The 27,986-nt window shown below is 50.4% G+C and overlaps 1 protein-coding gene across 1 annotated transcript in view; it reads right to left on the bottom strand.

Moving 5' to 3' along the window:
- Positions 1 to 27,986, bottom strand: part of ITIH5 (inter-alpha-trypsin inhibitor heavy chain 5) — a 62,785-nt gene that overhangs the window by 16,191 nt on the left and 18,608 nt on the right. Inside the window, exons 6-7 of the mRNA XM_037889343.2 lie at positions 24,320 to 24,489; positions 21,236 to 21,352 (exon numbers count right to left, since the gene is read on the bottom strand). Of these exons, the coding sequence (XP_037745271.1) occupies positions 21,236 to 21,352; positions 24,320 to 24,489 (287 nt within the window). The remainder of the gene's footprint in view (positions 1 to 21,235; positions 21,353 to 24,319; positions 24,490 to 27,986) is intronic.

The following is a 27,986-nucleotide window of genomic DNA, read 5'->3' as shown; positions in this document are numbered from 1 at the left end:
GTTGTTACATTTCTGTGGAAAGCATTCCATAACTGTTTCAGAGACAACGATACTAATAGAGACAGAGACAGTGATCAGATGGTGCCCTTGTATTTTAGCAGTGATGTGGGGTTCAGATTTAGGGTTTGGTCCTGAAAAGCACACAAGAGTTTGAACGCTTTCCCAGACCTCTGAGACCAGCTCTCCCTGGCAGTACGTGCTAGACATTTGCTACTTCCTGGAGCATTTTCTTGGCATTTAGAACAATGAGGGGAACCTAATAGCAGGTGTTACGAGAATAAAGGCTGAGCGGGAGTTCACACCACCGGGGACACTGGCAGTCCCACGTTTTGCTCTAGGGTGTAATCTCTTCTTTTCATTCTAAAAGCACTTTGCAGACACTAGCTAATGCTAACACCCCTGAAGGGGTAAGTAAGCATTACTTCCACCCTTTTACAGATGGGGAAACTGAGGTTCAGAGAGATTACTTGATTTGGCCTATACCCTACATCAAGTCACCATCAGGACTGGGAATAGTACTCAGGAGTTCCCAGCTGTCAGTCCAGTAGGCCATGCTGCTTCTCATTTATACATGGAAGAAGTAGGGCAGTAAGACCCAGTGGAGGTGTGAGTGGATCCTACTACGTCACAACGAGGGAGCAGTTGGCCATTTGCTCCTAGAAAATGGTATATAAGTGGATGGAGAGGAGTAGGGAGTGTGGTGGATTGCCATGTCAACATCTAGAGAGGAAACTCTTGTGCTGGAGGTGAAGGAGGCTGAAAGGTTAGCAGGCTACCAGGCCTCGGTGTCTGTAAATTGCCAACTGTGATGTTCCCCTAGTGTTATCTGGACTGGTGATCTGCTGGGTCACTCCAATCCTTGACTCTGGGAGCCAGCCTTACCCTGCTCTGCTGTGAGAACCCCCACTCCCAGGCTGTTCACGCACAGCCTCTAGCATGTAAACTGCTCCAGCTACGTGAGTGAGCACATTTGGCCAGCCGCTGCTTGGATTGTGCAACCGAATGACACTAGCCAATATCTCCAGTCCCAGACACAACCCTAGGAACCTCCATCTTGTAGCGTCCAGTTATGGACACTGCAAGCTTATATGAGTTTGTCAATTTAACAAAGAAATTGATATGTACCAGGCTTGTTATCCCAAGGGGAGTCTCTGACATGCTTCAAACCAAACACACTGCTTCAGGTAGAATAAACAAACAAATTTATTAACTACAAAAGACAGATTTTAAGTGATTATAAGTCAAAGCACAACAAGTCAGATTTGGTTAAATGAAATAAAAGGAAAATGCATTCTAAGCTGATCTTTCAGTGCCCTTAAAAACTTAGATGTTTCTCACCACAGGCTGGCTGGCTGCCCTTCAGCCAGGCTCTCCCCTTTGATCAGCACTTCAGTTGTTTGGTGTGGTGTCTGTAGATGGAGGTGGAAGAGAGAGAGCGCATGGCAAATATCTCTCCCTTTTATCATGTCCTTTCTTCCCTCTTGGCGTTGCCCTCCCCCCCGCCACTTCAGAGTAGGTAAGCGTTAGCTCATTGTAGTCCTGAACTGACCAACAGAAGGGGGGTGACTCACTTGAGAGTCCAACAGATCCTTTGTTGCTGCCTAGGCCAGTGTCCTTTGCTCCTGTGAGGCTGGGCTGGGTTTGTCCCATACATGTCCTGATGAGGTGTGAACTGCCTCTCTGCTCCCGAAGAGTTTTGCCTGAGCTTGTTTTAAGCCATGAGGACACATTTTCAGCCTCATAATTATACACATGAAATTACAACCTATAACAACAATGATCGGTGCATCATGAGCCTTCCGAAGACACCCGACATGACAAACTTTGCATTGGATACCACACAAGCATATTATAAGGATGAACATGGGGGTGCAGCGTGTTCACCCAAGATACAGAGTGTCACACCAGCATAGGCAGGAGAAAGAGAAAGGAATAGAAACCGGGCCTATGGCTTAGGGATGAATTTCCAAGTCCTATCATAGGTAGCTCTGTTTAAGGGTGCCCAACCCTTCCCATTATCAGATCTTATTTTCAGTTGCTTATAACTTTGCTAAACAGTAATTTTTTGGGCTGAAAGTTTCCAAGCTGGGTGTCTGCCTCCAAATGAAATATCTTGGAAATTTTCAGCTAAACCAATTCAGCCATTTCCAAGAACGAGGCTAGAGAAACAGATTTAGTTTTGCCCCTGTTAAACAATTCTGGTGACCTTTCCTTTGAGCAGCTCTCATGCCACCAGGCTTTGGAGCAGGGACTGGGCAGGAGGCTAGCTTTTTGTGTCAGGATGTGCCTTTCGCCATCCTTGTGAAAATCTGCCCAAATTTGGTTTAAATATAAACCAAGAACAAGGCTGGGGTTGGGCACCAGAATTGAGAGGAGGGCACCTATCTCTTCTATGCTCTCACTGCCCCGCATTTATGCCCATGCAGTGAGGAGGACTAGGAAGCTGCCTGATTTCAATGCAGAGGAGCAAGAGCCAGACCTGGGGGAGCGAAGAGAGTTGATTGGGATAAGGAGCTGCGAGGAGGCTGGGGCGGCAAGAAGACTGTGACTGGGACAAGTAGGATGGGGGCAAGGAAGAGAGTGGGGAAAGGAAGACAGATCTGAAAAAGAGCCAAATTCAAGTTGGAAAAGAGGGACTAATAGGGGAAAAAAAACTAGCATGTGACATTGTAATTAAAGACTATATCATAACGGCCACACACAAGGCATAATGTATCATCATTAAAGACCGTATTACAGTCAATATACACAAAGGGGGCTGAATTAAGGTTACGCTGGCACCTGTAATGCTACCATTTTCTAACTTTTGAATGCTTGACTTTGCAACTTAATAATGTTCTTTTAATGTAAAGGTATGTGTGTAACATACTTCAGTTTGGTCTGAGTCCAGACATGAGCAAAGGGTTAAGGAGGGGTGTTCTTATTTAGTGGTTCCCTCTACCCATGGGTTTACTTCAGCTCCAGTATAAACTAAAGGCCCGATCCTGCACAATACTGGGCACTCTCATCTCACACTGAAGCTGATGGGAACAGAAAAGGCTCTGCACATGGCAGGGCAGTGCTGGAATGAATTGCCCTGATTGTTGCATGGCTCCTTTTGTCTTTGAGACCAGGCTGCTTTGTCATGGCAGCTGAGGAGGGCAAAGCACCCCCCGTCACGGACATGAAACTCTATCCTGATGAAATTGCAACATGTGCATTGCAATCCATGTTCCTTTCCCCTGTGTGGGCTACGGCAGTGGTTCTCAAGCAGCAGTCTGGGGCCCTCTGATGGGCCGTGAGCAGGTTTCAGGGGGTCCACCAAGCAGGTACAGTATTAGACTCGTGGGGCCCAGGGCAGAAAGCCAAAGCCCCATCGCATGGGGCTGAAGCCTGGGGCCCTGAGCCCCGCCACCCAAGGCTGAAGCCGAAGCCTGAGCAATGTAGCTTTGTGGCGGCCCCTGTGGCATGGGGTCCTCCAGGCAATTGCCCTGCTTGCTACCCCCTAACGCCAGCCCTGGCTTTTACATGCAGAAAACCAATTATTGTGGCACAGCTGGGCTGTGGAGTTTTTATAGCATGTTGGGGGGGCCTCAGAAAGAAACAGGTTGAGACCCCCTGGGCTCTGGGAAAGGCATGTCCTTGGGAGCCCTAAGACTTTCCTTACATGGGGTGTATACAAGTCAGGAGCTGTCAAGGGGCCACAGCTTTTATCAAGGGAAACTGGTCAGTAAGTTTCTACTGCTGGCATCCCTCGGAGACTTTAAATACACTGCACCAAAAGTCAAAACTCCATCGTTCCCTGCACTGACTGATGGCTGCAGTGAGAAGTGAGGGCTTCTGTAGCTACCCTGTGGCAGCCTCTGTGCTTAGGGCACACTGACAGCTTTCTGCATTTGGACCTTGTAAGGCCAAAGTCAGAATTTATCTCCAGGGAGTCACAGGCCCTGCAGTGAGATCCTAGCATTTCTCTGCACCTAATGCGGTCTCTGCCCTTCAAATACTGCCAGCGCCCAGAATGAGTCATTCCACTGAAACGCATGTATGAGGACAGTTAACCCTTTGATTGCTGGTATTTTCCAGACTGCTAGCCAAATGGGTGGTTAGCGTCACCCTGCATTTAGCCTGGTATTCTTATTTTTAACATGGGAGCACCGAGGAAGCCAGATCAAGGATCAGGGTCCTATCATGCGAGGCACTGTACAGCTAAGTAACAAAGAAGGCTCTCTGCCCCAGGAGAGTGGTCTGAAGGCAATAGGTGGAGGAGACAAGGAGTGACTGGGAGGAAGAAGTAGCAATAAAATAGAGTTTAACGAAAGTCTTGTCTTGCCCCTTGAATGATGTGCAGAAGTACAAATGTACAACACGGGTAAATTTTAAGGAGGGAGTTAGCCGAGGAGAAGGTTGCAGTTTCCTGAATACTATGGGGCAGGTTTCTCATTCATAGATTCATAGAATATCAGGGTTGGAAGGGACCTCAGGAGGACATCTAGTCCAACCCCCTGCTCAAAGCAGGACCAATCCCCAACTAAATCATCCCAGCCAGGGCTTTGTCAAGCCTGATCTTAAAAACCTCAAAAGAAGGAGATTCCACCACCTCCCTAGGTAACCCATTCCAGTGCTTCACCACCCTCCTAGCGAAAAAGTTTTTCCTAATATCCAACCTAGACCTCCCCCACTGCAACTTGAGACCATTACTCCTCGTTCTGTCATCTGCCACCACTGAGAACAGTCTAGCTCCATCCTCTCTGGAACCCCCTTTCAGGTAGTTGAAAGCAGCTATCAAATCCCCCCTCATTCTTCTCTTCCGCAGACTAAACAATCCCAGTTCCCTCAGCCTCTCCTCATAAGTCATGTGTTCCAGTCCCTTAATCATTTTTGTTGCCTTCCGCTGGATGCTTTCCAATATTTTCACATCCTTCTTGTAGTGTGGGGCCCAAAACTGGACACAGTACTCCAGATGAGGCCTCACCAATGTCGAATAGAGGGCAAGGATCACGTCCCTCCATCTGCTGGCAATGCTCCTACTTACACAGCCCAAAATGCCATTGGCATCGGCATGGCAGAAAGTGAGCAAGCAGGCCACTGAGGCTGTGCAACAGGTTAGAATCTGTGTTGGGAGTTTTGCAGCCTCTAACGAGTTAAAAGAAGTGTGTTTGTGACAGCTGCCACTGGGGCTGACACACCAGGGACTGAACAGGGAACCCCCAGAACTAACTGGATGACATCAAAGGTTGTTACAAGAAGGAGGGAGAAAAATTGTTCTCCTTAACCTCTGAGGATAGGACAAGAAGCAAGGGGCTTAAATTGCAGCAAGGGAGATTTAGGTCAGACATTAGGAAAAACTTCCTAACTGCCAGAGTAGTTAAGCACCGGAATAAATTGCCCAGGGAGGTTGTGGAATCTCCATCATTGGATATTTTAGAGCAGGTTAGACAAACACCTGTCAGAAATGGTCTAGTTATTACGTAGCCCTGCCTTGAGTGCAGGGGACTGACTAGATGATCTCTCGAGGTTCCCTCCAGTCCTACGTTTTACGAATCTCAACATCTTGAGCTGAAGAGTCAGGCTCTGTAGCTAGGAGGCTGAAATCGAGAGCCACTGTGTATTATTGGGGGCGGGGAGGATGCATAACACACACTGAGCAGTGGGATATGCTTGCATCAACATTTTTGCAAGGAATCACAGGAGGCACTCAGGCATCTCGAGCCTGGAGATGAAGGTGAGTAAACTCTCCATAGAGACAGAGGGGCACAGGGACCAGAGGAAGCAGGAATCCAGCTGCCCGTGTTGAGCAATACGGCTGAGTTGCCGCTGGCTGTTGCAGCCTCCCCACTGTTCAGTTATGGGATCACATTGGAAATCTCAGAGCATGCTGATCTGGCATGAATATTAAGAAAACAGCACATGTAATGACAGGTTTCAGAGTAGCAGCCGTGTTAGTCTGTATTCGCAAAAAGAAAAGGAGGACTTGTGGCACCTTAGAGACGAACAAATTTATTTGAGCATAAGCTTTCATGAGCTACAGCTCACTTGATCGGACGCATTCAGTGAATGCATCCGATGAAGTGAGCTGTAGCTCACGAAAGCTTATGCTCAAATAAATTTGTTCGTCTCTAAGGTGCCACAAGTAATCCTTTTCTTTTAGCACATGTAATGATGCTCCTAGAAATAAAACTTCTAATAATGATTGTATTTACATAGTGCCTTTTAGTCCAAGAGCTCAAAGCACTTTAAAAGCATTAATCAGTCACAGCAAAGTAAACTGAGGCATAGTGAGATTAACTAACTGCCTAATTAGTCATACAGCGAGTCATTGGCAGAGCTGGGAAAGGAACCTAGGAATCCCGACTGTCTAAATTTCCCATTTTTCTAGAGTGCCAACCACGCCAGCCCCACATTTTAACCACCAGGTCACACCGCTCCCTCCCAAGCAAATGGCATGTGCTTCACAGGCAGACAGAGGGTGCACACCCAGCCTCCCCTTCCTCATCTGTTCACAAGAGCATGCTGGGGTGACGCAACCCCCAGGAATGCCCGGCAGGGTCAGTAGGAGAAGCCTGATAATGTGAGAGAGAACCGTTTCATGCCTAAATGCTGACACAGACATTCCCAGATGCTGATGACACAGCGTCAGACCCTCAGGGCACCTTCTCCGAGTGGAAGGGCACTGCCGATGACATTTATACCACAATCCCTCGGTTGTTGTGCGGAGCGGGTCAAGGGGGAAGCGTGGCCGTCACACATGTGAAATGAAAGTCAAGCCACTCAAAAAGGAGACAATGCTCGGTTGTTAGGCTTCCCCAGCAGCGTGGCCCACTGCAGCTCCTATTAACTCCCAGCAATTACCTCAGTGACAGGCCCGTTTCCTTAGCATGCTCACAAACTTTACCTCCTGGGCAGATATTTTAACAACTCCTACACATACACCTGAGCCGGAGCCCACAAAGTCAAGGGAAGACGTTCCATCACCTTCAATAGGCATTGGATCGGGCCCTGCTGTAAAAATTGATTAGCCTCAGCTTCACGGAAATCAGACATTTAGGGTATGTCTACACTGTAGCTAGGCACCCGTGGCTGGCCCATGCGAGCTGACTTTGGCTTGCAGGGCTTGTGCTGCGGGCTGATTCATTGCTGTGTGGACTTCAAGGTTTGGGCAGGAGCCCGAGCTCTAGGATCCTCAGGGCCTAGAGCCCAGGCTCCAACCCAGGCCATGGCATGGGCCAGCCACGGGTGTCTAATTGCTATGTACACATACCTGAGAGACCTGCTCACCCAGGAGAGGCACGATAATCCCTGACCAATAGATGAATCACTCAGAGACATACACGACTCACCTGAATGAGCTAACTATGAGCATAACTTGGCTAAGGGGTGATTAAAGAACTGGGGGATCTGCTAACAGCCCACAAATATCTACCAAGGAAGGAGAGGAGTTACACAGTGCGATACATGGGGATACAGCTAGGGGAGAACACTAAGAAAAGGGAGAGTTCTGGCTGTGTATCAGGAAAATCTTCCTGCCCGTGACTTGTATGAGACTGCAGAATAGCCTCCTGAGGGAAGGGATCACTTCTACCTAGTCTCAGAGTAGCAGCCGTGTTAGTCTGTATTCGCAAAAAGACAAGGAGTACTTGTGGCACCTTAGAGACTAACCAATTTATTTGAGCATAAGCTTTCGTGAGCTACAGATCACTTCATCGGATGCATACTGTGGAAAATACAGAAGATGTTTTTATACACACAGACCATGAAAAAATGGGTGTTTATCACTACAAAAGGTTTTCTCTCCCCCCACCCCATTCTCCTGCTGTTAATAGCTTACCTAAAGTGATCACTCTCCTTACAATGTGTATGATAATCAAGGTGGGCCATTTCCAGCACAAATTCACCTTGATTTGGGGGCCCAGAGTTTGGCTGTAACTATTCTTCACAACACAGAGCTGTCACAAAAGGATAACTGTGGTGGCCAGCCTTGCTGCCCTGAATGTGGTTCCCTACAGGTCACGCTAATAAATTGGGCATCACAGATTCACTATGTAACCTTGAGAAAGTTACTTTTCGGCCTCAGCTTCCCTATCTGCAAAGGGGGCTTGGGAGAAGGATGGTCCAGTTATTAGGGCATTAGCTGCCACCCATCTAGGTTCAGTTCCCTGCTCTGTTACAGACTTCCTGTATTACCCTGTGCAAGTCACTTCACTCTGTGCCTCAGTTTCCCCTTTGAATAACAGCACTTCCCTACCTCAGAGAGGATAAGTATATTACAGATTGTGAGGCACTTGGGTATTACAGGGAATGGTGGCCACAGATCCACAAAGGTTAGACAGATAATAGAACCTTACCCGCACTTACAGGGCTGTTGTGAAGATTAATTAATGTGCATAAAGTATGTTGAACATGCAAAACACTATATAAATGCTAAGTATTATATACATTAATTATCAACTCTGCAGCCAGATTAAATTTGAATAGTAAATGCTTTTGTAAATATACTCGATGCGAGAAAGTCTTGGGCAAGTTAAAGTCTCTCAGGTTTAAAGGTATCACCACTGTGTTATACTGGAGTCATACTGGAGTAGCGCCATTGAAAACAATGGAGTTCCATAGTTATAAGCCAGAGCAACACAGTGGTGAACGAAGCCCTAAATTCCTGTTCTCACTGGATTTGTTTTAAATGGAATCACTTATCTTTTAACAGGCACATCTTCCAACCCTCCTCATCACAAACAGTTTCCATGGAGCTAATAATTAAAAGGTCAATGCCAAGGGAAGAGACGTTACCCTCTGCCCTTGATTCATTGCCTAATGTCTCTTTCCCAGTTTGTCCTCAGAAGACTCAGTCAGTCAGTCAGTCCCCAGGCCTGAAAAATATTCCAAGCACTTGATCCCTTCCCCCTACACCCCACAAGACAAATCTACGGCTGTCACAATGTCGAAAGGAGTTCGGCGGTCGAACAGATGCACTCAACTGGATTTCAACATCAATTAGCCGCTACTCGGGTCAGCGAGAATCAAATGGAGGCCAGGGAGGTTATGCTTTTTATTTCAATTATCCAACATTCGTTTTCACACGCTACATGAAGGAAACAGTCTTTTCTCACAGCATTTGACTGAATGCCACCAGCCTGGTGGTCACTACAATTTTTGGCAAGTTTTGAGAACATTGTATTTTTATGTAATCCAGTGGGGAATGTGAGACAGGTCCCACTCTGTGCCCAATCCACAGAAGATTTGAGTCTGTTACAGACCAAGTACGGCAAGCCGTGGGAACTCTTGCTTTTTTTTAGCTCTGGAAGACCTGGGTTCAAGACGCAGTGTTTTGGCCAACATGACTATTACACTTGTTTTGAGCAAACTCACAGTCCTGAGGTCTAACCACCAGAGAACACTGCCTCATAGACTTTAAGGCCAGAAGGGACCATCATGATTATCTAGTCAGAGGTGAGTAAACACTGTAGAATGTGCCATAGGCTCCGGTTTCTTCTGTCCCGGGGGGGGGCTCAACCCCTGTTCATCCTAGGCCTCACCCCCACTCCACCCCTTTCCCCAAAGCCCCACCTCTTCCTGCCCCCGCTCCGCCCCGTCCCACCTCTTCCCACCCAGTTCCACCCCCTTCCCCAAGCGCGCCCCATCCCCGCTCCTCCCTCCCCTTCCAGCGCCTCCTGCACATCGTGGAACAGCTGACTGTGGCGGGCGGGAGGCGCAGGGAGGGAGCGAGAGGAGTTGATCAGCAGGGCCACTGGCAGGCAGGAGATGCTGGGGGGCAGGAAGAAGCCGGCTGCCTGCGGGTGCTAAGCGCCCGCTAATTTTTTGGGGGGGGTTCTCCAGCAACCATTATCTGTACTACAGTGATGTCTTAGGCCCATACAGAGATTAAGTTTCCCTGGTGCTAGATATTGTACATACATCAGAGACAATTCCTGCCCCAAAGAGCTTATGTTCTAGATCAGTGCTCTCCAAGCTGTGGGGTGTGCCCACCTGGGGGGTGGGGAGGGGGGGAACGTTTGAGGGGACATGCAGCGGGGCCCGGGCCAGCCCCCATGAGGGGCCAGGAGGGAGCATCACCCAGCACTGCTCCAGCCCCAGCTGCAGCTCTGCTCTGCTCCCAGGCCGGCTCCGGCCTCAGCCGCAGCTCCACTCCACCCCCAGACGCAGCTCCTCTCCGCCCCCTGCTCCGCCCCTAGCCCACCTCTGCCCCCAGCCCAGCTCCACTCCGCCCCCCTGCTCTACCCCCAGCCCAGCTCCGCCTCTAGCCCCAGCTCCACTCCGCCCCTGCTCCGCCCCCAGCCCAGCTCCGCCTCTAGCCCCAGCTCCACTCCACCTCCTGCTCTGCCCCCAGCCCAGCCCCGCCCCCAGCCCCAGCTCCACTCCACCCTCTGCTCCGCCCCCAGCCCAGCTCCGCCTCTAGCCCCAGCTCCTCTCCACCCCCTGCTCCGCCCCAGCCCCGCTCCGCCTCTAGCCCCAGCTCCACTCCACCCCCTGCTCCGCCCCCAGCCCAGCTCCGCCTCTAGCCCCAGCTCCACTCCACCCCCTGCTCCACCCCAGCCCCGCTCCGCCTCTAGCCCCAGCTCCACTCCGCCCCCTGCTCCGCCCCCAGCCCAGCTCCGCCTCTAGCCCCAGCTCCACTCCGCCCCCTGCTCCGCCCCAGCCCAGCTCCGCCTCTAGCCCCAGCTCCTCTCTGCCCCCTGCTCCGCCCCCAGCCCAGCTCCACCTCTAGCCCCAGCTCCACTCCACCCCCTGCTCCGCCCCCAGCCCAGTTCCGCCTCTAGCCCCAGCTCCACTCCACCCCCTGCTCCGCCCCCAGCCCAGCCCCGCCCCCAGCCACAGCTCCGCTCCACCCTCTGCTCCGCCCCCAGCCCAGCTCCACCTCTAGCCCCAGCTCCACTCCACCCTCTGCTCCGCCCCCAGCCCAGCTCCACTCCGCCCCCCTGCTCTACCCCCAGCCCAGCTCCGCCTCTAGCCCCAGCTCCACTCCGCCCCTGCTCTGCCCCCAGCCCAGCTCCGCCTCTAACCCCAGCTCCACTCCGCCCCCTGCTCCGCCCCAGCCACAGCTCCGCCCCCAGCCACAGCTCCACTCCGCCCCCTGCTCCGCCCCAGTCCAGCTCCGCCTCTAGCCCCAGCTCCTCTCCGCCCCCTGCTCCGCCCCCAGCCCAGCTCCACTCCACCTCGTGCTCTGCCCCCAGCCCAGCTCCGCCTCCAGCCCAGCTCCACTCCGCCCCCTGCTCCGTCCCCAGCCCAGCTCCACTCCGCCCTCTGCTCCGCCCCCAGCCCAGCTCCACCTCTAGCCCCAGCTCCTCTCCGCCCCCCTGCTCCGCCCCCAGCCCAGCTCCGCCTCTAGCCTCAGCTCCACTCCGCCCCCTGCTCCGCTCCAGCCCAGCTCCGCCTCTAGCCCCAGCTCCACTCTACCCTCTGCTCCGCCCCCAGCCCAGCTCCACCTCTAGCCCCAGCTCCACTCCGCCCCCTGCTCCGCCCCCAGCCCAGCTCTGCCTCTAGCCCCAGCTCCACTCCGCCCCCTGCTCCGCCCCCAGCCCAGCTCCACCTCTAGCCCCAGCTCCTCTCCGCCCCCTGCTCCGCTCCAGCCCAGCTCTGCCTCTAGCCCCAGCTCCACTCCGCCCCCTGCTCCGCCCCCAGCCCAGCTCCGCCTCTAGCCCCAGCTCCACTCCGCCCTCTGCTCCGCCCCCAGCCCAGCTCCGCCTCTAGCCCCAGCTCCACTCCGCCCCCTGCTCCGCCCCCAGCCCAGCTCCGCCTCTATCCCCAGCTCCACTCCACCCTCTGCTCCGCCCCCAGCCCAGCTCCACCTCTAGCCCCAGCTCCACTCCGCCCCCTGCTCCGCCCCCAGCCCAGCTCTGCCTCTAGCCCCAGCTCCACTCCGCCCCCTGCTCCGCCCCCAGCCCAGCTCCACCTCTAGCCCCAGCTCCTCTCCGCCCCCTGCTCCGCTCCAGCCCAGCTCTGCCTCTAGCCCCAGCTCCACTCCGCCCCCTGCTCCGCCCCCAGCCCAGCTCCGCCTCTAGCCCCAGCTCCACTCCGCCCTCTGCTCCGCCCCCAGCCCAGCTCCGCCTCTAGCCCCAGCTCCTCTCCGCCCCCTGCTCCGCCCCCAGCCCAGCTCTGCCTCTAGCCCCAGCTCCACTCCGCCCCCTGCTCCGCCCCCAGCCCAGCTCCGCCTCTAGCCCCAGCTCCACTCCGCCCTCTGCTCCGCCCCCAGCCCAGCTCCGCCTCTAGCCCCAGCTCCACTCCGCCCTCTGCTCCGCCCCCAGCCCAGCCCCGCCCCCAGCCACAGCTGTGCTCCACCCTCTGCTCCGCCCCCAGCCCAGCTCCACCTCTAGCCCCAGCTCCACTCCGCCCTCTGCTCCATCCCCAGCCCAGCTCCACCTCTAGCCCCAGCTCCACTCCGCCCTCTGCTCCGCCCCCAGCCCAGCTCCGCCTCTAGCCCCAGCTCCACTCCACCCCCTACAGAACCCAACAGAACCCAGCGCTGGCGATCATTCCTGTGCCCTAACCACTAGATGACATTGTCCCAATTGAGGAAGGATTGCAGAATGGGCTCCAAACTGGTGGACCTGCAAACGTTAGCTGTCACTGGAGTCTTTCCTCTGTCTCCCCACCCTACCAAGCATCTGCAGTTTCAATAAAAAGTCTGTCAATGCACTTACCGGCAGCAATGTACTGCATGGAATCCAGCCGGCTTTTATGAGTGCAGTAGCTGGCTGGCATATGGGACCTTACTGCCAGCCATAGAGCGAGAAACATTTTAAACAGACGTGAATGGAAAAGCAAGGACATCACCAGGAAAGATGATGTTTACTTCTTCGGCACTTTTCAAGTCATTCTAGCATGCAAATCCCACTGAGCCAGATCTGGGAACTTCGCTAGCGACGCCTGGTGCGATGCCATCACCTGTTGTCGCTCTGCCTGACGCATCGGTCCTTAGTAGACTATGTGTGGGTTTGCCTGAGTGGTAGTGCATATTTCCACCCCACTTGGAAGGGCAGGCTCCAACTGCCGCCTGTCGGTTGCCTGTCATGGCCTATTCAGAGTCAGATGTTCCATGACTAAAAACATCTTCCAGTTTGCTTGTTCCCTTACACACATTCCATGTCTCTTCTGTATCAAGCCCCAGGGATGCACCTGCAAATGTGCTGAATGTCTCCAAGCAGATTGCAATATAGATCGTTGTATCCTGCCCACATTCAGCCAATCTACAGGGACGATATTCTTCACTGCCTACTGTAAACTTGTTATGAAGTACTTCTGCGCTCTGTTAAACAGCTGCCACCTCCCACCCACCCCAGAGGTAGCTGCATGTGGGTGATGAGTGAAACAATTCCACGATAGCTCTAGCTAATAAGGTATTAGGCATAGTCAGAGCTCAGAAGACATGAAGATGTCTTGTGTAAGTGTACTGGGTGGCAAAGACTTTGCACAATAAAAGACTCATTTTGCAGAGAGGTCAATATCTCTTCAGTAGTACATGGGCTCATCCCATCTCATGATGTACTAACTAGAGGCTTGATCCAAAGCTCATTGGAATCTATGAAAAGACTTCCACATTGACTTCACTGGGCTTTGGGTCAGGCCCTGAGAGCATTTCAGTTTCAAAACTTGCATTATCCTTGCTTCCTATATACTCTGAGCCCGATTCAAAGAGTTAACATTGACATATAAAGCCCTCTATGGTCTGGCCTCTCCCCTTCATCAACATAACTGAGATTAGCTGGAGAGCTTTTGCCAACAGTCCTGAGAGTTGAACTTCCGGATCTTGCATTCACTTCCCTGGCTGGGGCTGATTTAGCCTCAATTTTATTGGCTTCTGATTGTTGTGGAAGACACATTAGCCCACATCTGCCTAGTGTGAGGTTCTTGCACCTTCCTCTGAAGCATCTCATGCTGGTTACGGCCAGAGACAGGACACCAGACTAGCTGGGTTTGATCCAGTCTGGCAGATCCTATTTTTCCAATGATTCACTCATATTTTCATCTAATGAGAGTGATGGAGGTGACTCTACTGTACTCTATTCCGGAGTGGGAGGCATCTATATTGACAGACTCTATGCTGGGCACATTGTATAAAATTTCTCTATGTTCCTCCAGATGGTCGGGTAGACACATTTTCTAAATCTCCAGATAAAACCAAAAAGGCTGGCAGCTGTTCACAAAGTACCTTTGGAAATCACTGAAGGCTGCAATTAGGATTAGGATTTTGCTCAGTGGCTCCTTGGCAGTTTAAAGTAGGTTTTTCTGGAGAGCAGCCACCATCAGATTAGCACTCAAAAAGCTCACAGTCAGTTCTTCAGCAACACAGGGAATTTTTTTTGTGTGGGGCAGGGAAGGTGTCAAACGGTCCTGATGGTTGCTGGCATTCAGAATCCACGCAATCAATAGAATCAACCTGAAACTACTCAAAAGGGGGCTGGGTGTCAAGGCATGGAGAGGCAGAGAAATGTTTATACAAGGTGCTCAGACTTTTCTAAGAATGTGACCGGTGACAAAAGCAAATCCACCTAAGGAGAACACTCAGCAAACCCAGTAAAACCTCGATCCCTGGGAACCTTCAACCGGGATCTCATCCTTAGCTAATTGTGACTTTCTAAAAGTTTGGCCAGAGAGCTGAACAGAAGCTTTAAAACTAAAACCCACCCTGAATGGATTAGTCTGATCCTTCTGAGTCTTTTTTCCAAATGGCTGGCTACCACATTGTGTGAGATTGGGGATTCCAGCATCTTCTGTTACATGCAGGAGCATACAGCTTGCACGCATGAGCAGAGTGCCTTGAGTACTTCCAGCTAATACCTGGTCAGTGCTTGGAGAGGGATCTTTACTGGGCCAAAGCCAGAGGTCCTCACTCAGGTAAAACTTCTATTAAAGTCAGTGGAAATTTTGCCCGATGTCTTTACTCAGGGATTTGACCCAAAATTAGAAATGAAAGGTCCAAACCAGAGAAGTTTCTAGGGTCTTATTGCTTAAGAATGGGACAATAGATATGGCGGCTGCATAGTACCTCTAAGTATGATCTTGCTCACACCCCAGCATCTTGAAATAAGAACCCCACTGGGTATCCTAGTATAAGTGTGAGTGTTCAAGGGGCGAGAAACCTTTTTCATCAATCAAAATAAAATCTGGTGAGCCAGATAAACCTGCTTTGCCAAGGAAACAGATCCAGAAATGCTGCGTGACTGGCATTATCTTAAAAACGACTGGTGTGGGGCTAGTCACATTTCAGCCCTGCCCACACTACAATTGTAACTGAGTCAGGGGATCCAGCTCTGTTGTCTCCCGGCCTGGTTACAACACACTTAGAAGTTGTAGTGTAGATGGGAACCCACCATATTCTCAGAACTAAGCTAAAATATTGGACACTTTAGGGATTTAACCCAGTTATGGGGACAGGGTCAGACCCCACCAACACTACGACTTCTAACAATGTTGTATCCAGCTCAGGGGACAAAAGTGTGATAATTGGATCCCCTGATTCTGTTACAGCAGGTGTAGATGGGGCTTTCAATTCAGTCTTCACTACCACAACACCCACAGCCAGCGGAGGTAGGGGAATCGGATCATAGCGACGACATGCTGGGGTTACAAGGGAATTGCCACCTAGTATGCAACCCATCCCAGCCTTGAAAAAACACCACTGTACAACTGTCTAGGTACTTTGGGGGAAGGTCTTTGCCTTCTTTTGAATCATTAAGGCTTGGTCTACACTACACAGTTAGGTCGACGCAAGGCACCTAACTCTGGAAGTGTCTACACTAAAATTTCTCTCCTGGTAACGTAACTGCCCCGCTACTCTGTCTTAATAACTCCACCTCTGTGAGAGGCGTAGAGTCAATGTCGATGCTGTTAGGTTGACACAGCGTCAGTGTAGACACTGTGTTGCTTACATTAACTGTTACTGGCTTCCAGGAACCATCCCACAATGCCCCACGCTGACAGTACGCTCGATACAAGCACTGCTAGTGAGGAGGCGCACCGCCGACACAAATGTAGACCCAGACGAGCAATGTAATTACTGCGGCGATGGTATGCCGATGTAACTTAGGTCGACTTAACTTTGTAGTGTCGCCATGCCCAGAGTTTTGGCCATGGCAAGAAGCAGCACATTGAACTGGACAGGCTGCCGCTGATCCCGTGTGCGAAACTTAGTGCTTCCCAATTCTTTGCTGGAATTGCATAGACCCCATTTCGTTCAGACTCGTACTTAATGCAGCTCTCCCATGCATATGTTCTATCATTTCGCCTTGCAAATGAAGGAACAAAATTATTTAGGCACTTTCCTTGCCAGCATAACAACAATAGACACCTGCTAGCTCTCTAGTGCGTAAAGTATTTTATAATCATATATCCTACTCTGGAATTTCGTGTCTCTCACAAATGCCTTGTCTGCCAAATGGTGTAGGGAGAGTGACACACATAGGACCAGATCCTCATCTGGTGTAAAGCATCATAGCACCACTAAAGCTGATTTACATGACATGAGGGTCTGACCCGTGTTCAAATGCTGTTAGAACCACAGCAGAAAGAAGCAATGGAGGCCTAGCTTCCCTGCTGGACTGAGACAATGGAGAAAAATGTTTCTTTCACAGAAACATTGACAAGCTGCTGGCACTAAATGGATTTGGAGCTGTATGTCCTGTCTCTTCAAAGACTGTGATACTTGGGAAAGAGAGAGGGATGGAGGGAACTGACTAGTTGGCACTTAGTGAAAAGAAGAGCACAGGAGCAGAAAAAGAACTCGCACAAGTGGACCATAAGCATGAGGTCACCTGTAAGAGCTGCCCACTGTGGGTGAAATCCTGGTCCTATTGAAGTCAATGGGAGTTTGAGCCGTGATTTCAATGAGGCCAGGATTCCGCTCCCATGTACTGCAGAGGATTTCAAAAGCCTGCTACATTATTCTGAATCACTATCTCTTGTGCAGTGTTGTTATAAATCAACCCTGTTACAGGGGTTGAGATCAATTGTTCTCCGTGTCCAGCACGGTTAAGACAAGAAGCAGTCAGCTTAATCTACAGCAAAGGAGATTTAGGTTCAATATTCAGCTTTTTTTTCTGACAAAAGGAATGATTAAGTACTGGAATACATTGCCAAGGCAGGTTGTGGAATCCCCATCACTGGAGGTTTTCTATGAATAAGTTAGACAAACATTTGTCAGGGATGGTCTAGGTCAGTAACACTCAGACCTCAGCGGTTCAGAAGCCAAATTAGCAATCAACATTACCCTAAAGAGACACAGTATTGTGAATTCATTGTTTCTTTTACTATAGTACTATTCGTATTTAAACAGTATGCCAGGGAAATATTTAGTTTATATATATACATATACATATTTCTCACAGCAAATAAGGGTTAATAATTTAGTGCAATTTGATAACTTAATTGGTTAATAACATAGTCAAAGCATCCTGATTGGTTAATAACTTAGACTGGTTAATAATTAGATCACACAGTGGTTTACTATCATGTGCTGCAAAGGACCGTAGGAGACTCATTAAAGAGACCCTTGCGGCTCGCGAACCACAGTCTGAGTATCACTGCTCTAGGTATATCTGGTCCTGGCACAGCACAGGTGGCTGGACCAGATGACCTATCGAGGTCCTTTCCAGCCCTATATTTGTCTGCTGCTGTAATAAAGTTTGTCTCACAGATGCCTCCCATTCTCATTTGGGATCGTCCTGACCGGCACATTCACATTCACCCTTCCTCATGGCAGCTGTAGCTGCTGCTAACATGGCAAAGACACATGGGCAGCGGGTAGAAGAGGCCAGGGGAGGCTAAGCCTCCCCAAACAGCTGGCCCGCCGCCTTTGGAGTGCGTTGCTGCTGAAAGGGGCTCTGGCTATAGCCCTGTCTGTGGGCCCGCCCGCGCTCTGCCCTGAGGCCCTGCTCTCACTCATTCTCTTCCGCACGAGGCCCCGCCCGCCCTCCACCTCTGCCCGTTCCCGCTCCGCCTGCATGGGGGCCGGGAGAGGAGGTGTGCCCAAGCGGTGAGCGGCCGGCCAACTGGCCCGCTGGCAGGCGGGCCGGGACCTGAGGGAGGAGGCAAAGAGGTGCGAGCGGCGGGTGGGCCTCGAGGGAAGAGGTGGGCGGGACGGGGCTGAGCAGGGGCGGAGTGTTTGTGGGGCTTCGAGGGGAGGAGGCCGCGGGAGGCAGGGCCATGGTCTGGGGATGCCCAGCCACCCCAGATGGAGGAGTCACATGCCGCCCATGAAAAGACATCTCAGAAGAGTACTGAATGTATTTTTAGCTATCTTCTCATGGGATTCAGCAGCTGGAAATGAGGAAAGCCAGCACCATGCGACCTACCAGGTCTCGGTGCATTGCCAAACATGCCATGAACCACAGTTTGAGAACTCTGCTGTAGAAGAGCAAGAGAAAGCATTTCCCCTACTCCAACGGGCATTAGCACATGCCTCTCCTGCTAGTCTTTAGCCATTAGCCATCAATGACATTGTGTTCCCCCCTTTATGGTTTTTGATGCTCCCACAAAACAGTCTATGGTGTTGCGCTAAAGACAACATTATCAAGTTGGAGAACACAAAGCCGGAGGTGGTTTAAAAACGTGCGTTATGGTAGACCCGTTCAGGCAGAGGGATTTCCTTACCATACTGGAATCACACTGTCACAGACATTGTAACAACTGTCAATTCCCCCGTATCTTCTGGGAGCCGCCCACAACAGTCATTATGGGGTAATTTATTTGGCTACCAACACTGGCACTAACTTACTTACCAGACATACACCTAGCTCACCAGTTATCCATTGGCAATTTGTCTTTGTCCATGTGTACCTGGGCAGGCCCTGTCTCTCTATTAGCTATTTTACAATAGACTTGCTTATATAATATATAATTATCCTATATCTTCCTTTAGAAGCCACCACTTCTACGAAGTCTAACCACCTCCCCTGAAAGCTTATAATCAAGTGTGACTTTTAGTACATTGAATTACCTCCCCCAAGGCTTGTATGGCAAACATGCAGCTAACTAACTGAACACAGGAGGGCAGGTTCTAAATAAAGACGTACGGGCTATTGAATGAGTACAGGCCCAACTACATATGTAGGGGAAAGTAGCTTTACTAACAGACCCCTGAAATTCTGCTGCTGTGTTGCTTGGCTGAAAAACATCAGTGCTGTCTCTTAAATTGAGTGGATAAAGCCAAAACCCATCCACCAGCCCTGCTTGCTGGAAAAGGGGGATAAAGTGTTTAGCAAGCAATGCAATGCTGAGCCAGGGGATTAAGGCACTGAATGGCCAGCCTGCCAAGAGTCGGTGTGAACTGCCCCAGTATTGTCTTGGATTGAAGGATTAACCTTTTACCACTAAAGGGTTTTATTTTTCTCCTGAGGAGGTCTAAGATTATGGGGCATTAGCATTTCTTGTTCACGCCATTATTCCAAACAGCATGGCCTGGGATTAACCCTGGGAGACCTGCTCCTAAACCCAGTCAGCTCCTTGCACTAAACAGACTCAAATCCCAGCCCCCTAGTTAGACCAGAATTTAAAACACAAATACACAGGCTGGGGGCAGGGGAGAGAAAGCTACTCCAAGTCTTCCCAGAGCATAGGGTCCATGGCGTCTTTCTGGAGTCCTCGCTGATCACCACAGAAGCAGCAAGCGGGAGTTGTTTCACCTATGAGCACTTCTCTAGTAATCAGGGCTCGGCGAGGCAGAGAAAGAAGGGGCCGTTACAGTGAAACGCTCGATTCAATGGGCCGTGACAGTCCAGTGTTACGTAGAACCATAGAGGTTTCAGGGGCACATGCTGGTACAGATCTGCCTCTTTTCAAGTGCCGCATGTAGTCAAGGCTTTGTCTAAATATCATGGTTCAAACTCTCAAGACTAGATTTACATCTGCTAAGTTAGTGCCCGTGCTGGCAGCCAGACCCCAGAAGATGGCTCTGGGCTGTACCCAGACATCTCATCAGCAGCTGGTGAGCTAGCAAGGGAACCTGATGGGCTGAGCTGATTATATGTCGCTCACCTGTCTTAATAATATGTCCCAACCCCAAGCCACATTGGCCATGCCTCAAGCCCAGCACTGCCCCTGCAGATTCGTACCAGCTTTTGCCCTTGTGCAGATCCCACACAGTGGCATTTTAGCCTATCTGGACATGACGTGTGTCATTGCCTGATGGGGCATGGTTAAACCTGTGCTAGGTAAAGGTGCAGGCTCCCCATTTACTGGACAGGCCAGGGGGCTTTCAGCAGCGCTGGCCTCTCTGGCTAATCCTTGCCTAGAAGGGGAGGAGATGAGATGAGGGGAAAGGAGACAGTTATTTGGGAGGGTTGTGGTCGTACAGATCAAGCTGTGTCATAGACTTTGCCCCATTCACCCTCTCTTTCTGGCTGTTGCTTCCACTTGGCAGTTGTGGGAGCATCACTCAGCTCTCAGAGACTGGAGTGAAATCCGGGCCCTACTGAAGTCAATAGAAGCGTTGCCATTGACTTTAGTGCAGAGATGTATTAAGATTTATTGTGGCTCTAGGCACAAAGAACATTTGGGCCCCCCACCATCTCCCTTTCCATGGGGCCCCGCCCCCTGCTCCTCCCCTTCTCCCCAAGGCCCCGCCCCCTGGTCAGACTGGAAGCCGGAGTCAAGCCATGGCAAGAGCTGCCCGGTGAGCCCCAGACCCTCCACCTGCCCTGAGTGGCGCACCTCAGGTGATGGGGACATGGGCCAGGGGCTGCTCTCGGGCACCCCAGCCCCCCACCCAGGGCAGGTGGAGTGGGGCTCAGGCCAGCCCCATGTGGGAGAAATGGAGGGCTCAGATGAGCGGCTCAGGCCAGCTCCATAGGGTGGAGGGAGCAGGGCTTGGGAAAGCCCCCCGTGATGTCCCATTTTCCCTGTAGGAAATATGCTCACCCTACCACAGCCTAGCTCCAGGGGCAAGAGGACAAGCAGGGGGCGGGGCCACGATTCCAGCAGCGGTGATCCCCCCACTTCTATACAGGTTCCGGCGCTCCTACGGGGGCCCCCAAATTGCCCAGGGCCCCTGGGCACAGGCCCCATGGGCCTGTGAGTTAATCCGCCCCTGCTTCAGTGAGGCCTGGATTTTGCTCAGGGTTTGCATGAGCCCAGCTCTGTAATGTCTCCATCCTCTTCCTTCCAAATGCTGAGATGTCTCATGGGCCTCCTGGTGCCAGGGCCTTCCCATGTAATTTCCCCATAGCCCTGGTGGCCAGACTACCAGCCTAAGAGGTCGTCATGGTAACCTCACAGCAAACCACTCTGCATCGCATAGCATCACCTGGCTCACCTGTCTGAGCTTTGCTCCCACCATGGAGGCACTGCTGTCCAGCACGAACACAACGTTCTTCGGCAGCGGAGGGAGATTCTGGGGGGCGAAGTAATGCACGAAGTATCCATTCAGGATCTGAGGGAGGGGGAGAAAGTCAAGGACACATGGCAGGTCACAATAATGTCAACCACACCCATCACCAGGACACCTTTGCCGCTTGCAACTGGAGGGCACGGTCCTGCCCCCGGGGAAGTCAACAGATTTGCCATACACCTCAATGGGAGCAGTATTGGTCCTTAATTCTGAATAGCATTTTTCGTACTGATGACGTCCCCAAATGCTGAACAGAACTAGATGCTGCTGCATGGTGCAACGGGGAATCAGAGCAGAGGCAGAAAAGAATTAAGTGGTTCTGGTTGAATGGGGAAGAGAGATTTTCAGCTGAGATTTTAAAGGAGACAGTGGCATGGAGGGAGACAGGAAGGCTGTTGCCGTTGGCAGGAGCCACAAAGAGGACGCGGTAGGGCTAAAGGAAGCAGGGAATGGTGGAGATAACTAAGGGCAAGGACAGGCAGGGTTTAAAGACAAAGGCAGCTTTCGACTGGCTCCTGAACAAATGGAGTTGTCTGAGGATGGGCAGCACTGAAGGGCCAGGCAGCTCTGCCCGACAGGAGAAGTGGACGGGGCTGTGTGGGTGGTCTCCGCTGCTGGGACAAGGCTCCCTGTGTGACTTGCTTCCCTGTTGCCACAGCTGCAGCACCCCGCAACCGGCACCCCGCAACCGCCTCTGCTGGGGAAGCTGGCAGTGACTCTGTGAGTGGGGAGCTGAAGGCTGCACCCCGGCAGTGCTGAGTCCCTTGCCAGACGGAGCCCCCTCCAGAACCCCCCGCACTCCGGCCTTTCAGTGCAACTCCAGGGCGTCTGTTTCCCCTGCTGGAAAAAGCCCAGGGGAAGTGGACAGGGCTGTGCTGAAGGGACGAGGTGAGGTGGGGGCTGTGTCTGGCAGGGGCTCGGGTACTCACAGGGAGCAGCCTTCCCTGCTGACCCCAGCCCTTCAGCATGCCCCATTTGCTTCCCCTGGGCAGGTGGGAGCAAGACAGGCAGGGAGCTGTTTCCTGGCAGACAAGACCATCCAACAGCTGCGAGAGAGGAAGGCTTCTTCAACTGCCAGGTGGTGAGTACCATCCTGCCCCTGGGGGTACCAAGCACCCCTCCTGCCCTGCTTCTGGCCCCCATGAGTACCAGGCCCCCTTTCCCCTCTCCAGCCCCTGTGAGGGGGTCACGCATGGGACATGAATCTCCGAAGTGGGGGCTCTGCAAAAAAAGTTTGGGAACTCTGGTCTAGGTGAAAGAGGATGAAGGCTTGGACGTGGATGCCAAGCAGAAGTGGGAGAAAGGCAGTGAGGTTGCCTCATAATAGGCGATGCAGAACCACTTGCCATAATTCATGGAGGACGTTGACAAGCTGGAAAGGGTTCAGAGAAGAGCCACGTAAATGAATAAAGGCTTAGAAACAGGCCTGGTACTGATAGACTCCAGGAAAACCATCTCTTTAGCTTAAGAAAGGGAAGGTGAAGGGGTGACTTAACAGTCTCTAAGTACCAACACGAGGAATAAATATTTAATAATGGGCTCTTCAATCTAGCCGGGAAAGGTATAACAGCATCCAACTGCTGGAAGTTGAAGCTAGACAAATTCAGATGGAAATGAGGCATACATTTTTGACAGTGAGGGTAATTAATCACTGGAACAATTTACCCAATTTATCCATCACTGGCAATATTTAAATCAAGAGTGGATGTTTTGCTAAAAGATCTGCTCTCAGAATTCTTTCGGGGCAGTTCTCTGGCCTGTGTTATGCAGGAGGACAGACTAGATGATCACAATGGTGCCTTCTGGCCTCGGAATCTGTGAATCTCTTCAAAAATATGCATACACTGAACTTTGTCTGAAGTGCACCCGTGTGCTGAGACATTGCGCAGCGGCTGTGTGGCTGGCCATCTCCCCACTGAAGCTATCAAAATAGGACTGACGTGGGTCTTCACACAGGGGTGATTTTTCAGCCTATGTGAATAGCTGGTGCAGCTAAAAGGGATATTGTTCTTTGTGTGCCTTTTTAGAGCATCAACCATAGCTATCTGCGTTCCGTTCACGAAATCTGTCATTTGCTAATAGCTGCAGTTTGGCTCATGTGAAAAATTGCTAGGTATGTGGGTAGAGCTGCCGCGTGACTTTGATTGACTGTTTTCTTACATATAATTTTTCCATTGTCCCCTTTCATATGAATCTTTAACGCTAAAAGATAAAGTGCATGCTTGGGCTCTGAGTTTTAGTTATCTATCATGTGGGATTTAGCTAGTTCCCTGCAGGGACCGATGTTTTTATGTAGTAGTGAGAGTTCCCTTGTGTTGCTGTTGCATATCAGTGATGTATGAAGAACACATACTCTGTGACAAGAGAAGCCAACGTGTGGTCCAATGAGCAGTATAATGACTGCCCTCATCTTGATTATAGAGGTGTGGCTCTGGTAGACTACAAAGGCATGCAATGATCTGGAAGAAAGCTACTCAGCTAAAGATGGAGTATCACATGCAAGGGACTAGTTGCCTCCCCTGAGTCACATTCAAGATAAGGGGTGTCAGTGTTGCCGGCTCTGAGAATTGGATCAGAAGTCTCCCAAAAGCGGTTGTTTCTTAAAGGCTCAACTGCCAGAATCAGACTGCATTCGAATCTCAGCTTTCATGTCTTTTGAAAAAAGTAAGCTTCTAGCCTGCGAGCAAGGACACCCTAGAGGCTGAGAAACCAAAAGACAACAAAAGAGAGCCCAACATTTGTTATTTTAAAGATAAAATCTCATGATTTTTAAGCCAGTCTTGTGATTTTTTGGGGAAGCGGTAATTAATCATCGGTGGGGTTGGCAGTACAAGGGTGGCTGCAATCTGGTCAATGTTACACCACTTAGGTGTGGCCGTTAGGCTCCTACAAGCTGCAGAAATGACCCTCCGTTGGGTGAAATTTGTTACGGAATGTGGGCATCCAACACTGTTCAGCTACCTCTGGCATAGTCAATAGCACAAGGAAGGTCAGGCATGAGTACGGTACCTGCACATCCCCGACACTCAGCTCCCTGTTGACATCATATCGAATGATAAAATCCCCCAGAATGCCATTGCGGGCAATCTGGGCTTGTTGTACAACACTGGGACTGAAGGTCACTTTGGCTAATGTTTTCGTCTGGCCGATCACAGTAGAAGGAGGCGGGGAGACGTCATCTGGTAGGAAAACACAACCAGTGATATTACAGCTTTTCTATTTATGTCAGACAGATTCACCATGACGTTATGAAATCAGGGAAGAGCAAAATAGCTGCACTAAAATAAGAACTACCTTTTCCTTTGCAACTGTAACTGCATCCAGCCCTGAAACCTTATCGTGGGATGGACAGGTTTAGTTAACTTCCCAGCCCTGATGTTATTTTGGGGAGTGATCTTAAACCTAAAGGTTGGGTCTTCTCTGAGTGGCTGTTAAAGTACTCTTACCAAATTTTAAGAGAAGTCGTTTGTCCCCAGGTCCTGGGCTAAAACCCTGCTGAGTGGGGCAGTTCTTTGCTTCCCTTTCTTCCATGCAAAGGTAGCTGCATTTCAGTGAGATTGTACCAGAGTTCAGATCTGGTCTAGCAGTTCCCCAAAATTTGGGTGTGCCTACATCCATTTTTAGTACATGTTGAAAACTTGGTCAAATTCTCAGCTGATGTCAATTGGTATAGGTCCATTGATGTCAACCAGAGGTACTTATATGGCCACCATTACAATAGTATCTGAGCACTTGCAATGTTTATTCCAAACACTTCCCCGCCCTCCCAAGGCAGGGAAGTGCCATTATGCCCATTTTACAGATGGGAAACTGAAGCACAGAGAGACCAAGTGTCTTGCCCAGGCTCACACAGGTAGTTTGTGACAGAGCAGAGAACTGAATCTGATCTCCCAAGTCCCAAGCTAGCACTTTAACCATGGGATTGTCCTTTCTCTCTTACTGGCCGCTCCTGGAAATGGAAGCACTGAGAGACCTCAGCATGCAGGGAAAGCAGTGAACTCATCCCATGGAAGAGGAAGGTCTCCCTTAGACCACTGAGAGAGTGCCCCTATTGCTCTCCATATAATTCAGGAGCAACATGGACGGGTACCTTCATTCACCCCTTGGAGGCCAACAGGGCCTGCATGGAACAGCCAGAGGAAGCAGGAAAGGGAAGAGTATATGGAGACAGGGAAGGGTTTCCTCTTAAGCTTCAAGAGGGTCTAGGAGGAATTTCTCTGATGATCAGCTGGTGTAAATCAGCATCGCTCCATGAGATCAACAGGGCTACAATGACCGATGCCAGCTGCAGATCAAGCCCTCCCTCTACACTTATAGGAGTCTAATGCAGGGTTTCCAGAATCTAAAACAAACCCAGAAGCATTTCAAGACACCAGGGGTGAAATCCTGGCCCCGGGTCACCTCCTCTTTGAAAAAGCTGCTTCCTGTCCACCTGTGCCATTGGACCGGATTTGTGTCCTAAGGGTACATCTACACTGGACTAAAAGACCTGCGGCACGGCTGCGGCCAGCCTAGGTCAGCTGACTCAGGCTCCGGGGGCTTGGGCTGCGGGGATAAAATTGCTGCATAGACGTTCGGGCTCAGGCTGGATCCCAGGCTCTGGGACCCTTCCCCCTCGTGGCAATTTTACAGTCCTGCAACCTGCGGGCCAGGAACCCAAGTCAGCTGACATGGGCTAGCCGTGGGTGTTTAATTGCAGTGTAGACACACCCTAAGAGGACACTATGAGGCAAATGAGGAAGTGTTAAGACTATTTAACAATTAGTCTTAATGGGTTTATAAGAGAATTACCCAGAGTCGTGACTTTAACGACTGTACACTCTAGATTTAGAATCATAGCATCATAGAATATCAGGGTTGGAAGGGACCTCTGGAGGTCATCTAGTCCAACCCCCTGCCCAGAGCAGGACCAATCCCAACTAAATCATCCCAGCCAGGGCTTTGTCAAGCCTGATCTTAAAAACTTCTAAGGAAGGGGATTCCACCACCTCCCTAGGTAACGCATTCCAGTGTTTCACCACCCTCCTAGTGAAAAAGTTTTTCCTAATATCCAACCTAAACCTCCCCCACTGCAACTTGAGACCATTACTCCTTGTTCTGTCATCTGCTATCACTGCTATCTCCAGCCCCAGAAGAATGCAAGAGGAGTCATAAATGAATATCTCTTCTATTGGATTTTATCTCAGTGTTGATTCCATTTTACTTATAAGGCTGCTCTGTAATGTGATGAATTGCCTAGAGTAACATACACTCCTCAGATACAGTGTACCAGATGTGCTGGGATTGACACTTCTTTTCATCCATCTTTTCTCTCTTCAAAGATCTTGGTTAACTGACAACGTGCAGGAACTGTCCAGAATTCATAACACTGTGTTAAAAGAATATTTGCATTTTCTGATTTACTTGGAGAGCTTCACCTTCGCCTCCCAGGGTTTTATCAGAGTTTGAAGGGTAGGCTGATATATTTCATAGATTCCACGGCCAGAAGGGACCATTGTGGTCATCTAGTCTGACCTCCTGTATAATGCAGGCCAGAGAACTTCCCTGAAATAATTCCTAGAGCAGATCTTTTAGAAAAACATCCAATCTTGATTTAAAAATGGTCAGTGATGGAGAATCTACCACAACCCAGAGTAAATTGCTCCAATGGGTAATTACTCTCACTGTTACAAATTTACACCTTATTTCCAGTCTGAATTTGTCTAGCTTTAACTTCCAGCCATTGGATCATGTTACATCTTTCTCTGCCACATTGAAGAGCCCATTATCAAATATTTGTTCCCCATGTAAATACTTCATGGACTGTAATCAAGTCATCGTCTCTTTGTTAAGCTAAAGAAATTGAGCTCTTTGAGTCTTTCACTATAAGGAATGTCTTCTAATCCTTTAATCATTCTCATGGCTTTCCCCAGATCCCTTTCCAATTTATTTGGTGCCAGTTGTGGGCACCAGAACTGGACACAGGATTCCAGCAGTGGTCATACCAGTGCCAAATACAGAGGTGAAAACACCTCTCTTCTCCTACTTCAGTGTTAGTAAAATGCTCCAGATCACACTGGAAACGGAAGAACCCTCTTTGTCCACATCATATATCACAGGCAGTGGCTATGCAAGCTTCCCCTATGCACTTCCCTCAAACAGAAATTTCAGGGGGCTCTTACCTGGATACAGGTAAGTACACCACCTGGTGAATCTAGAGATATGGATTCTAGTTCCAGCCTTGTCACAAACTTCCTGTATGACTTTGGGCAAGTCAGATAGCCTCTCTGTGCCTCACTTTTCCCATCTGTTAAATGAGGATATTGACATCTAATCACTTTTGTAAAGTGCTTTGAGATCAAGAAGTGCTAGGTACAGCTTTGCAATTATCCAGCACCTTTCATCATCTCAAAGCACTTCACAAAGGTGGGTAAGTGTTATCCTCATTATACGATCATGACGTAAATTAGAGGCCTGGAGAGAGGGGTTAGGTGACTTTGCCAAGGACACCTAGAGAGTCACCAACAGGGGCAGGAATGGTGGAGGAAGTGGCTCAGACTCTGCCCAGTCAATCTTTGTCCTTTCCACTGAGAACTCCAACAAACTAGCTAGTGCCCGTCGTGATGTGGAGACTTGTCAAATAAAATGGACATATAGCAAATACGGCTTGCTCCTTACTAGCCTGGCCTCCATTTGA

The sequence above is a fragment of the Chelonia mydas genome, chromosome 1 (genome assembly GCF_015237465.2).
Source record: "Chelonia mydas isolate rCheMyd1 chromosome 1, rCheMyd1.pri.v2, whole genome shotgun sequence".
Classification (NCBI taxonomy): Eukaryota; Metazoa; Chordata; order Testudines; family Cheloniidae; genus Chelonia; species Chelonia mydas.
This window is presented reverse-complemented; position numbering and strand designations above follow the sequence as displayed.